The 13,949-nt window shown below is 48.1% G+C and overlaps 1 protein-coding gene across 1 annotated transcript in view; it reads left to right on the top strand.

Annotated features, from left to right (window-relative positions):
* The first annotated feature begins 1,815 nt into the window (after positions 1-1,815).
* ROCK2 (Rho associated coiled-coil containing protein kinase 2) overlaps positions 1,816-13,949 on the top strand; it is a 147,936-nt gene continuing 135,802 nt past the window's right edge. Inside the window, exon 1 of the mRNA XM_062208963.1 lies at positions 1,816-1,956. Within this exon, the coding sequence (XP_062064947.1) occupies positions 1,816-1,956 (141 nt within the window). The remainder of the gene's footprint in view (positions 1,957-13,949) is intronic.

Below are 13,949 nucleotides of genomic sequence, written 5' to 3'. Positions count from 1 at the left end.
TTATACTGACCAAAATAAGAAATATAAAAATAAGGTTTAACTACACCAACAGATGAGTCTCTCTCCTAGGGTCAAAGCTGACTAGGGCTTTTCTCGTCCGTGAAAATGAGCAGATGTAGAAGACACCGAGTATTATGTATCCTGTTGATCACTGCCCTTTTCTTTCCAAATGAGGTTGCCACGTCCAGTATTAGGGACCACAGCTTTCTGTTATTCCACCAAGCTCCATAAAAATACCCAGGTGGTGCTGGCACAGTGAACTGGAAACCAGGGGCCTACACTCTTCCTCTGCCTTGCATATTACGCTGTGCTCAGGACAATGCAGGTGGAACCAGCGCTGGTGCCCTCAGTGTGTTTCCAGGCTAAGGAGGAGGAGTGTCGGCTCCCTCGGCCCCGGGGTGGGGTCCGCGCAGGTACCCCAACACTAATACTCCTTCGGACCAGAAGCGAGTGTTAGTCTGAGACGGAATTCGGCCAGGGCCTCTCGCCGCCCAAGTCCAAGAAAGGGTGGCTTCCGCCCAAAAGCGAAGAGCAGGCTCCTGGAACACTCGCTGATAACAATGCTACTTTTAGAACATATCTGCGGGCTTATCTCGGACAGGCCCGCGACCAGGAGCTGAGAGTCTTCCTGCTTAATGGTATCAGATTGTAGCTGTTTTGGAGTGGCCAGGCGTGTTAGCGCATTTTGCAAACCTGAGTGCGCTCCGAGCGCCTTCCCGGGGAAGAGCCGACCTCTCGGGCCGTCCCGGAGCCGCTCACAGTTACACAGTGCGCGCCCACCACCTCGTGCCTTCGCTTTATTTGGCTTTATTCGAGCTCCACGTGCTCCACCGTCCGCACACCTGCCAGGGCTCCTCCGGGAGTGCGCCCGGCCGCCCGGCCCGCGTCCCCGGCTCGGCCACCCTGCCGTGGCCGCCTCGGTGCAGCCCCCGGCCCCCGCGGGTCGCTTCCTCAGGGCCCCCGGGTCGCAGGGGCTCCGGGAGCCGCTTCACGACGCCAGGCTCGCCGGCTCCGGGCGGAGGGGCGGCCCGCGGGAGCCCGGCGTCTCCCCGCCGCTTTCCCGTCAGAGGCCCGGGCCCGGCGGCGAGGCCTCCGCCTCAGGGGCGGAAGCGCCGGCTGCAGGCCCCGCCAGCCGCCGCGGTCGCCGCTCTCCGGGCGCGGGTGCTGCGCGGCCCGCATAGCTGCGCGCTGAGTCAGCGGGGGCCGCGGGGTCGCCGGCCGGGCCGGGGTCAGGCGGGCGGGGGCCCCGGCGCGCGCCCCGCCCCCCGCGCGCGCGCGCCCGCGGCCCCTCAGGCGGCCCGGGCGGGGGCGGCCCGGGCGCCGAGGGAGACGCAGAAAGGGAGGGCGAGGAGCGGGGGCCGGCGGGCGGGGCGGGGCGGGGCGCGCGCGCGCGGGAGGGGCGCGGGGGCGCGCCGGCGGCCGCGGCCGAGGGGCTTGTGGGTAGCGGCGGCGCGCGCCGGGGCCGGGACGCGGCGGCGCCGCCGAGCTGAGCGGAGCGGGCTGGTGGGGCTGAGGGGCGGCCGCGGCGCGCACGGGGGCGGGCGGCCGGCGGCCGTAGCTGCCCCGAGCCCGCGCTTCAGCCTCCCGGGACGCGGAGGGCGGGGCGGCCCGGCCGCTTCCCCGCTCCGCTGCGGGAGCTCGCCGCGGGCCGGGCGGCGCGCGTCCGACTGAGGGGCGGGGACGCCATCCGCGCCGGGCGGGCCGCGCGAGGCTGCAGCCGCGGGCCCCGAGCGGCGTGGAGCTGCGCCCGGAGCCGGCGGCTCGGGGGCGGCGCTAGGCCCCGCGGAGCCGGAGTGCGGGCCCGGCGCTGGCGGCATGAGCCGGCCCCCGCCGACGGGGAAAATGCCCGGCGCCCCCGAGGCCGCGCCGGCGGACGGGGCCGGCGCGGGCCGCCAGAGGAAGCTGGAGGCGCTGATCCGGGATCCCCGCTCCCCCATCAACGTGGAGAGCCTGCTGGTAGGTGGCCGGGGCCTGCGAGCCCTGCGGTGCGCGCTCTGGCCTCGGAGCCCCCTCTGCGCGCGCCCGCCCCTGGGGAGGGGGGAGGTCTCGCCGCCCCCGGGCCGGCTCCCGGCAGCTGGGCGGGGGGAGGCCCGAGGAGACGCCCACCCTCGAGTGTTGCCGGTGTCACCCCGGCTTCCCCTGTGCCGGAGCCGCGGGAGGAAGCAGCCCTGCCCACCCATGGGGCTTGGGGAGGTCGGGGCGCGGCTCGGCCAGGCTCCGTGCGGGGCTGGGGGAGTGTCAGGCTGCGTGGGGGGACGCGGGTGCCCGCGAGGGGGCTGGCCGTGTGGGCAGTGCCCACCCGGGGTTCCTGACAAAGAGCCCGCTCCCTGTAGGCTGCGACCCTGGAACGGAGCGCCCAAGTTGTGCGTCCCAAGTTGTCTTAGGACATCGCGCGGGTGGCATTTCATTTCTGTACATTTAATTTCTCGAGATAATAGCCCACCCACCCACCCCCCGCGGTCTTGACTTGTGCGGTGGTGACTCTCTCCCTCCCCTTCATTGTGCCTCGTCCCTAAGAGGGGCTGTGAAGCCACGTCAAGGCTGCTGGGGGACTTTTGACTCGGCAAAGAACGTGGTCTGCGAATTAGAAACGCGCCATCGATTCTTCCTTTCGTCAGGGTGGACGCCTGTGTTTTGCAGGCGATTTAATTAGAGTGCCACCGAGATGCATTTATGGGAAGAGACGGTGAGGACCGTTCCCCTGGGGAGAAAAAAGTGGAGGAAGATACTCTGGCTGTTAGCGCTGGAGGGCTGGAGTCGGGCTGGGAGATCCCTCCTGCCTGGGCCGGAACGCAGGCTGTCCGTGCTGGGAGAGCCTGGTGACCACAGCACGAGGAAGGCGGCCTCCGCCCCTCCAGCCGCCGACTGGCTGTCCTCCCAGGCCGCTGTATCCTTTGAGGTTTCTGGAATCGTTGGCAGAGTGACTCAGTGCTGTTTGGAGCCGGCCAGAGGGTGTGTATCCTTCTGTAGGGTGATGTGGTGCTGTGGGGATCACACACGGCTGGCATGTTCTTCTGATTGTCTGGTCAGTGTTCCCGGGGAGCATGGCACCCTGGAGGGGCCGTGGACGCCTCTCACTGGGAGGCAGAGTGGCTGCATGGAGGCCGAGGCTTCTCCTAGGCTTCGCTCCGGCATTTTCACTTTGGTATTTTGCTAACAAAGCTTGGACCCGGGGCCAGAAAGTTCAGTTAAAAATAGTGTCCTCAGGTTCCGGCTCCATCCCAGAGAGAAATGGTTTACACTCCACTTCCATTTTTTGGGTTGTTGGTGATACTGATCATAATTATTCAGGTTGCTCTGAGTTTGGAACGAAGCTGTTTGTCAGACATTCATTCAACTTTTAAATTAGCAAGAGGAGGACTTTGGATAGCGGCACATTTTACGTCGTTGGTCCACAGTTGAGTGCATTGACTGGATGGTTACCAGAGACGAGACGCACTTCTGCTGGAGGTGAGGTCAGGTGCTGTTCTTGCCCTGTTCGCTGCCTGCTCTGAACGCACATACTCACCAGTCCAGGAAGTCTCGGCAGTGAGAAGTGTCCTTTACTCCTTTGGAGCAAGGTTCCTGGTGCTCCTGTTGCAAACTGACAAAGTGAAGCTTAAAAAAAGTTGTAATAAGTTAACATTACATGTATTTCATCATTTGGAAGATGAGAATAGATTGATTTTTTAATTGTGGCAGATTCCTAAAATTACTGCTTAGACATTTTTTTTTTAACCCCTTACTTATTAGTGAGGAAGAGAGAGAGGTGGGCAGTGGCTGGGGCTGGGCCAGGGTGGAAGCCGGGAGCTGGGAAATCAGTCCAGGCCTGTGGTGGGGGTGGCAGGAGGCAGAGCGCCCCGAGTGGGTCTGCCCTGGCCTGCGGGTGGGTGTCTGCTCCATTGTGACCGTTCTCCAGTGCACAGTTCGGTGCCATGAAGTGCACTCCCGTTGTGGTGCGCCAGCACTGCTGTCTGTCTCTAGCACCTTTCCATCTTTCCAAACTGAAACCCTGCGCATTAATCTTTAGAAAGCAGTGTTATAACAATTGACATGTATTTCCTGAAACAGTGGCTGGTATCACTTCAGGGATTTGAAGCCTTGCCATTTAGGCTGGATTCCACAATTGGTCATTGTTAGACTGCACATGGCATTTCTCTAGGTTTTGCCACTGAAAATATTTTTTCTTTACGAGAGAAAAGCAATATAGTGTAAGAGAAGCATAGCCATGAAGCTTAGTTCAGGAGTTGGGGAAGTGCCTCCGAAGGCGGCGTACCGCCGAAGGTGGGAGCACAGGAGAGGAAGCACTGTGCTGCCTTCCGCAGGCCTAGAAGCCACAGGAGGGAACCTTAAGGTGCTGCCTGGGACAGAGTGGTGCGCATTGCATGTGGCGCTTCTGTGTGCATTTAGCATATTTCATTCGCTTTAAATTTCCTTTGAAAAAGAAAATGGTTATATTTGTAACTATTTCTTGTTGCATAATTTTGAGCAAGTGTCAGTATCATTTGAATTTGCCATCTTAAAAATGCTAGCAGCCCTCAGGCTTAGAGCTGGATTCCAAGATTGGATTCCTGTAGAGATGCAACTAATTTTGTTTCTCTGTGAAGGCTAGTTGCTTTATGTAGGTCTGTAAATGAATCTGAAGAGAATGTATTTCTTTTGAGGTTACAGAATGTGATTGGTATTATTTAAAGATAATTTGGGGGAGAGGTATGTTTCTGGGGGAGCTTCTTCAGTAATGGGCTTTTGTAGTGTTTGAAATGTTTGGATAAATACCTGTATTTTGTTGTGAAGACTCCGCTTCTCATACTGTTTGCCTATTATGGTAAAAAAGATTGTTGTAGTCTTATGTTGGAAAGTTGTCGTTTTCAAAGCCTGTGCTTCCAGTTTTTGATATACTTTACTCTTTCAAAGAGTGAACGATCGTAATGTGTTGGACTCAGGTTTGAATGAACTGTTACTAAAGATGGGCAGAGGTGATTAAAACTTCACAATTTTCTGTGGCGAAATTTGGTTGGTTTTGTACTGCCAGTAAACTGAAAATATTTCTTATCACACACACTGCTTAGATTTCTTCAGCTTTTGTTTATTTGCCTAATTAAAAAAATTGTATGTGTATTTTTCCCCACTATATACTGAGAATATTATGAAGATATAATAAAAATGAAATGGAATAAAGTTGAAAAAGTTGTTCTATACATGCTTTTCTTTTGTGAAATAAGGATTGGACATTTATAGCATAGGGTCTTAGTTTATGTTAAAACCTGGATTTTTGGTAGTCAGAAAGTCTTTATAAAGAAAACAAGTTAGCTAAAGAGGTTTAAAGAAGGTGATGTATGGAGCTTACTACTGAGGTGACGTTGAACCTTTTTTGCAAGTACAGATCCACAGTCCCTTATCCACAATCGAGATCTATGAAGAGCTCTGAAAACCAAGTTTTTGGTCAAACTTATTTGATGGTAACATCTGAGTTCCTCTAATGCTAGAATGTTTGTGGTTTGTTCATCTCCCTTGGTGGTGGCTTTCCTGAAGAAGGATTGGTATGTTTGATTTTAGGATGCTGCCTCAGGTTTCCAAGAGGGCTTTAGGGGGGCGTAGTATTGATACTTTATTATCATTTGGAAATTCAATAAATTCTGCATTCTGAAACATTTTGGCCCCAGGTAAGGCCATTATTGACAAAGTAGGGAAATGAATACTTACATTTCCTGAGTAGTTGTAAAGAAATAGTGGATAATTATCTTGAAGGCTAAGGGTTTTTTTGTTTTTGTTTTCTGTCTTTTGTTTATTCCTAGAATCTTGATCAGATATTCTAAGCATTGGAAGAATTTGCATGCGAATGTAAGTTTTGAATAGTAAGAAGCATTCCTGAGATTACTGTGCAGGTTGAAAAGTGAGACCCCAGCCCTGGAAGCTGCCTGTGGGCTGCTGAACTTGATTCCCTGTTCCCCTGTCCACTCCCATCTGCAACCTTGACGGTTTGTTGTATCTTTCTTTAGATTACTACCTCTGTGCATTTTCCTAAACTTTATAATGTTGACATTTGTATATATTCCTTTGTGACTTGCTTTGTTTCACCAAAAATTGTGCTTCTAAGGTTCATCCATATTGTGTTTTTTGCATTTTTACACCACCATAAATCACAGTGTAGCTCCAATCTGCTTGATAGATAGATACTTTTCATTTTTTTGGCTATTATGGAATGTGTTGCTGGGAGCATTCCTGGAGCCCATGTGAAGAGTTTTGTAGACTAGCGTATGTATCTAGAATGGAATTGCTGGATTTTAAGATACGTTATGGTCAACTTAATGTAATGGATAGAGTTTAAATCTTCCCCCAACATTTTATTATGGAAAATCTTAAAGTGTTGACAATGACCATCCATAATCTCACCCTTTAATATTTTCTTTTTTTTTTTTTTTGACAGGCAGAGTGGACAGTGAGAGAGAGAGACAGAGAGAAAGGTCTTCCTTTTGCCGTTGGTTCACCCTCCAATGGATTTTCTTTATCACATCTGTCCATTCCTGTAACAATCTATCAATGCATCTTTTATTTATTTATTTGAAATTCAGAATTAGAGAGAGAGAGAGACAGAGAGAGATTGATTGATCAATCTTCCATCTGCTGGTCCATTCCTCCCCAGATGGCTGCAGTGGCCAGGGCTGGGCCAGGCTGAAGCCAGGAACCAAGAGCTTCCTCCAGGTCTCACACTTGGGCCATCCTCTGCTGCTTTCCCAGGCACATCAGCAGGGAGCTGGATAAAAATGGAGCAGCTGGGACTTGAACTGGCACCCATATGGGAAGCTGGTGTCACAGGCAGTCTCAATGTATCTTTTGTTTTGATTTGTTTAAAGTAAATTAGAGATATTAGTATACTTCACTTTTAAAGATTTATGCACTTCTTTCTTTCTTTCTTTCTTTTTTTTTTAAATTTATTTGAGAGGTAGAGTTACAGACAGAGAAGGAGAGACAAAAAGAAAGATCTTCCATCTGCTGGTTCACTCCCTAAATGGCTGCAATGGCTGGAGCTGGGCCGATCTGAAGCCAGGAACCAGGAGCTTTTTCCAGGTCTCCCAATAGGGTGCAGGGGCCCAAGCGCTTGGGCCATCTTCTGCTGCTTTCCCAGGCCATAAGCAGGGAGCTGGATTGGAAGAGGAGCAGCCGGGACTAGAACTGGCACCCATATGGGGTGCTGGTGCTGTAAGTTGAGACTTAGCCCACTACGCCACAGCGCCAGCCCAAGATTTATCATTTAACTAGTATAGTTCAGTATTTTTTTTTAAGATTTATTTATTTAGTTGAAAGAGTTACGAGAGAGAAGGAGAGGTAGAGGGAGAGGGAGAGGTAGAGGTAGAAGTAGAGAGAAAGAGAGAGAGGTCTTCCATCTGCTAGTTCACTCCTCAAATGGTCACAATGGTCAGAGTTGCTCCATTCTGAAACCAGGAGCCTAGAGCTTCTCCCGGGTCTCCTATGCAGGCGCAGGGAAGGACCCAAAGACTTGGCCATCTTCTACTGCTTTCCCAGGCTGTAGCAGAGAGCTGAATCGGAAGTGGAGCAGCCAGGACTCAAACTGGTACTCATGGGATGCTGGCACTGCAGGCAGTGGCTTTACTCGCCGCGCCACAGTGCTGGCCCCTGTTTGGGTTTTAAGGTTACATTTGCATGAAATACACAAATCTCAAATAAACTATTGATGATTTTTTTTTTCCAAACACAATGTGTTGTATAAATTTTTGTAAAAATATGAGTCATTACTGACCTGGAAATTTTCCTATTAGGCCTCTTCAACTGATTCCACACTCCATTCTCTTAGAGGTCATTACTCTTTTTTTTTTCTTTTTTAAACTTTTGTCTCTTCTAGAAGTTCATGCAAATGGAATCATGTGGTATGTACTTTTGTTTTTGGCTTCTTTAGCTTAGCATAGTTTGTGAGATTTACCCGTGTCATTGTGTGTATCAGATGCACAGTACATTTTTCATTGCTGAGTTGTATTTCTTTTCTTTCTTTCTTTCTTTCTTTCTTTCTTTCTTTCTTTCTTTCTTTCTTTCTTTCTTTCTTTCTTTTTATTTATTTATTTATTTGAAAGGCAGAGTTACAGAGGCAGAGACAGAGGGGTCTTCCACCCACTGGTTCACTCCCCAAATGGCTGCAATGGCTGGAGCTCAGTCCATCTGAAGCCAGAAGCCAGGATCTTCTTCTGTGCTTCCCACATGGATACAGGGGCCCAAGGACTTGGGCCATCCTCCACTGATTTCCCAGGCCATAGCAGAGAGCCTGATCTTAAGAGGAGCAGCTGGGACTGAAACCGGTGCCCACATGGGATACTGGCACTGCAAGTGGAAGATTAACCTGCTGTGCCACAGCACTGGCCCCTGTTATATATTTAAATGATAGTTTACCAGTCTCCTGTTGATGAACCACTGGGTTGTTTTAGGTTTTTGTTTTCAGAATACATGATACACTTTGATTCTTAATAATTCTGCTATGAATAATCTGTATTAAATCTTGGTGATAACAAATCATTTCTCTTGGATAAGAACTGTGAGTTAAAATAGGTATATGTAATAGGGCATTTGGTGTTTATTTTTAAAGAAACTTCTAGATCTTTTCCCAAAATGTTTGTATCATTTTACACTCCCACCAGAGTACATGAGAGTTCACACTCAGCCTTTTACATTTTAGCCGTGCTGTGGGTAGATAGAGATAACTCATTGTGATATTAAGTTAGGTGTTCCTAATGTCTAATGGTGTTTTATACACTGTATGAAAAAGAATTTTCATTCTTAAAGCATCTATTCAAATTTTTTGCCCCTTTCATAAAATTGGGTTGTTACTGAGTTGTACACATTATGTATCCTTGCTGGGAGACTTGGAAGAAGCTCTTAGCTCCTGGGTTTGGCTTGGCCCATCCTGATGTTGCAGCCATCTGAGGAGTGAACCAGCGAATGGAAGATCTTGGTGTTTCTCCCTCTGTCTCTGTAACTCTGCCTTTCAAATAAATAAATAAATCTTAAACGAGAAAAAACTATTCTGTGCATAGATACAGTGATAAGGGTTACTGAAGAAAAGAATGTGGGTGACTTAGTGCAGCTTGCTAACAAGCTTTAATTTTTTTTTTTTTTGACAGGCAGAGTGGACAGTGAGAGAGAGAGACAGAGAGAAAGGTCTTCCTTTGCTGTTGGTTCACCCCCCCAATGGCTGCTGCGGTTGGCGCACTGCGGCCGGCGCACCGCGCTGATCCGATGGAAGGAGCCAGGTGCTTATCCTGGCCTCCCATGGGGTGCAGGGCCCAAGCACTTGGGCCATCCTCCACTGCACTCCCGGGCCACAGCAGAGAGCTGGCCTGGAAGAGGGGCAACTGGGACAGAATCCGGTGCCCCGACCGGGACTAGAACCCGGTGTGCCGGAGCCGCAGGTGGAGAATTAGCCTAGTGAGCTGCAGCGCTGGCCAACTAACAAGCTTTAAAAGTAACACAAAAGAATGTTTTCCACTGGGGGCCAGCTGTCTGAAACTTACTATTTACATTTTAAAACTGTTTATTTATGGAGAGGCAGAGAGAGAGAGGGAGAAAACTCCTGTCTACTAGTTCATCCCCAAATCCCTGCAGCCAGCAGAGTAGGGCTGAGGCCGAGGCCCAGAGCTGGGAATGCAGTCCCCATCTCGGGGGGGGGGGGGGGGGGGGGGACGGGGACGGCTGCCACCCAGGATGTGCGCTAACAGGAACCTCTAGGCACTTTGATACAGGATGTGGGCTTCCCAGCTGGTGACTTGGCCCCTAGGCCAGATACCTGTTCCCAAGCTTAGCGGTTCTGAATAGTTAGCATTTAAACTGGTGTGAGCTCACGGTAACTTAGGGAGGGCCCCGAAACTGCCTGTTCTTTTTTTAAAGAAAGGACCTGTGACTTAAACAATTTGTTTTTAATTTATTTTATTTACTTGAAAGACAGAGTGTACTCCCCCAAATGCCTGAAGCAGCCAGGGCTGGGCCAGGCTGAAGCCAGGAACTGAGAACTAAGTCCTGGTCCCCCACAGAGATGGCAGGGACCCATCTACTTGAGCATCACCTGTTGTCCCGGAGGATGTGAATTAGGAAATTAGAGTGGAGAGCAGAGCCCGGGGGCTCTGATGTGGGATGTGGGGTGTCTAAGCTGAATGCCCCGTACCAACTCTTTTTAACCTTGACTAGAGTCTTTCACCTGTGCTATTGACTGTTCTAAATGACCCTCAGGTGTCATTTTGGACGGTATTGTGGATGTAATAGTTAGCATTTCCATGTGTGGGAGTGTGTGTGGGAGCAACAGGTGGCTTCAGTTTTGGCTCAGTTGGGATAATCTTTTGGAGAATGTTTTGAAGTCCAAGAATGTTTTTATGGTTTGTTGCTTCATTTTGGTAAAAGTATGGATGAATAGTTTGTAAAGCTATCTAGAATTGTTTATGATTTTTTGGTTATAGTTGATTGATTATATTGTATTCAACGTCTAATTTCCTTAATCCTCTACAAGAGTTTCAGACTTCAGTTATAGAGCAAACGATAAAAATTTTCTTTCCAAGAAATTATCAACTCAGAACTAATTTCTAACATTTTGTTATTGGGCTTTTTTTCTTTCTTTCTTTTTTTTTTAATACCATGGAAATAGATAGCAGAGCCTTCTGCAGGGCTACTTTATTTAGTTGGAAACAGGGCAGAACAAGATTGGTGTTACCTTAATTACCTGGACAGTTGTGTTACAGAGTGCTTACTATTCTTGGCTGTTGAGTTTATTTAATACATAGACAACAAACTCTTTTGCAGCATGCGTTTTTCCCCCCTACTCTGTTCTATAAATACTTGCTGAATGAGCTGACCAATAATTGTTTTTAAAGTAACAGGAGTGATAACCTGTAAATAGGTATTTCTGCTTAGAAGTTATTAAGGCATTCCCCAGATATTAAGATCAGTTTTTCTGTCACTAAGTCCATCCAAGGGTACTTCAGAAAGTTTGGGGAAAATTGGAATTAAAAGATAAACTTATGGCCGGCGCCGCAGCTCACTAGGCTAATCCTCTGCCTTGCGGCGCCGGCTCACCGGGTTCTAGTCCCGGTCGGGGCACCGGATTCTGTGGCCTCTTCCAGGCCAGCTCTCTGCTGTGGCCAGGGAGTGCAGTGGAGGACGGCCCAAGTGCTTGGGCCCTGTACCCCATGGGAGACCAGGATAAGCACCTGGCTCCTTCCATCGGATCAGCGCGGTGCGCCGGCCGCAGCGCGCCAACTGCGGCGGCCATTGGAGGGTGAACCAACGGCAAAAGGAAGACCTTTCTCTCTGTCTCTATCTCTCACTGTCCACTCTGCCTGTCAAAAAAAAAAAATTAAAAAAAAAAGATAAACTTATTTTTTGGTACAAAAAATTGAAATCCATAAAGTTTTTTCGTAATAGACATTTTCAGTGAATTTCAAAACAAATTTGAGATAGTGTGTGTGTCATAGAATTTTTGAAGATGCTTAGTGGGAAGTAGAGTTAGTTGGAGGTCATGTAGGAAAAGTGAATTGTGATTTGGATATTTTTTGGATTGTGCTGAAACAAGTTGTCTTGGAAAGGATTTAAGCCAATGCATTTGATTTTAAATGAATTATAAAAACCTCCTGTGGGTGCAGCAGCCTTTATCATGTGTGTGTCATCTGGTCCTCCTCCCCTGACGTGTCCTGTAGTTACACACTTCTATTCCTGGTTAGGAACCCAGCTGAGACTTAAATAAGGACAAGTGACAGGCAGGTGGCATGTTCCGGGGTGGAAGCTTTCAAGAATGCATATTGTCTGTAATTAATAGCAAGGTAATATTCTGTTTATTAACAAAATTTAAAAAAACCCAGAGGGCAGTAGAGATTTTGATTAGCAGTCCAATGTTATTACAAGTCATGATGATTGACTATTTAGGAAAGTTCTCAGATGTCAAGCATTCTGATTAGTAGCACGGTTTAATTGTAATAGATTTCTTTTTCTGAGAAACACACTTCATTTTTCATGTTCCCCTTGATATTTAAAATAGTTATAGAAAGAGTTCTTGGGCTGGCGCCGTGGCTTAACAGGCTAATCCTCCGCCTTGCGGCGCCTGCACACCGGGTTCTAGTCCCGGTCAGGGCGCTGGATTCTATCCCGGTTGCCCCTCTTCCAGGCCAGCTCTCTGCTATGGCCCGGGAGTGCAGTGGAGGATGGCCCAAGTGCTTGGGCCCTGCACCTGCATGGGAGACCAGGAGAAGCACCTGGCTCCTGGCTTCGGATCAGCGCGATGAGCTGGCCGCAGCGGCCGTTGGAGGGTGAACCAACGGCAAAAAGGAAGACCTTTCTCTCTCTCTCTCTCTCTCTCTCTCCACTCTGCCTGTCCAAAAAAAAAAAAAAAAAAGAAAGTTCTTGAAGGTTAAGAGTTTTTCTTCTATATCTACTGGTGGTGTTCAGTAAGCAGATGAAGAAGAGCAATGCATAGTTTTGTTTGTTGCTTGTTAAATCCTTTGTAATTGTTAGTTGAGTTAATAAATACAGTCTACAGACATAGTACAATTGACAAAGCATGTTTCAGTCTCTTATTTGCTTAGAATCAGCTTTGGAAAAAAGTTAGCAGTTGGGAGAGACAGCACGTTTGAAAATAGTTGCGTATCTTTGTTCTCCAGCTTTGCTAGTTCTTTTAATTTTCAACAGCTTTCTTTATTGAGTTTTCTTTCATATCATAACTTTTGCCCATTTTAAATATAAAATTCTGGACTTTTGGTAAATTTATAGTCCTATTTAACCATCACCACAATCCATCTTCATTACTGCCCTAAAATTCCTTTCAGTCTGTCTGTAGTCAGCCCTGATTACACCTCAACCAACCACTGATTGTTCTGTAATATAATTTGTTTTTGCTGTGTATTGCATATGAGTGAAATCATACAAAATCCAACCATTTGCAGCTGACCTCCTTCACCCAGCACAATATTCTGAAGTTTGTTTGTACTGTAGCATGCATCAATATTTTGTTCTTTTTTATTGCTGAATAATATTTCATTGTATGGATGTATTATATTTTGTTTATGAATTTACTGTATATAAGAACATACATTTTCATTTCTTTTGTATCAGTTCCAAGGAGTGGGATTACAGGGTCATATGTTAAGCTTATGTTTAACTTTTAAGAAACCGCCAGACTTTTCCAAAGAGGCCGTGCCATTTTACATCCCCAGCTGCAGTGTCCAGTTTCTCTACATCCTTAGAGAATAGTTGGTATTGCCTGGCTTTTTGATGATAGCCTAGTGCATTTTGCTAATGACAAATTACGCTTTATGTGCTTGTTAGTTTTGCTTGTTTTGATTTTTACTAATATGCCTTGTATGGTCTAGTTGGAATCAGTATATTTAAATTGTTTATGTTTTTGTACAAGGAGGTGGTAATCAGTTGGTGAAGGAGTTTTGTTTTGTAGACCACAAGCTAATTTTGGTGTTTAAAAATAGAATGTAAATAAATGCAGATCTGAGCCCACTGTATGTGGAGTTATCCCACTGACAGTGTTTATACCCCGAAGGCCTAGGTAATGCCACTTTTTTATTTTAAAACCTAGTTGTGGTATCTTTTTCTTCTGAGTAATGCATAAGTCGTGCTGAGCTCTGTAGGCGCTGACAAATCACAGTGAAATCCACTGGCTGAGTTATTGCTAAGCTGCATGACGTAAGCGTGGCCTTGACATGGTTTTTTTGTTTGATTTTACTTTCAACTCTGTGTTCAGCTTTTGTTTTTTTATTTTTAATATTTGTGTATTTGAAAGTCAAAGTTAAACATAGAGGGAGAGACAGTGAAAGAGAGAGGGAGAGAGAGGTTTACTTCCCAGATGGCTGCAGTGGCCCAGGCTGAGCCGAGCTGAAGCCAGGAACCACAAGCTTCATCCGGGTCTCCCACGTGGGTAGCTGAAACACTTGGCCTTTCTCTGCAGTTCTTCCCAGGCCATTAGCAGGGCACTGGAA

This window comes from Lepus europaeus, chromosome 13 (genome assembly GCF_033115175.1).
Source record: "Lepus europaeus isolate LE1 chromosome 13, mLepTim1.pri, whole genome shotgun sequence".
Lineage (NCBI taxonomy): Eukaryota > Metazoa > Chordata > Mammalia > Lagomorpha > Leporidae > Lepus > Lepus europaeus.
Note: the sequence above shows the minus strand (reverse complement) of the source record. Positions and strands in the feature narration are given on the sequence as shown.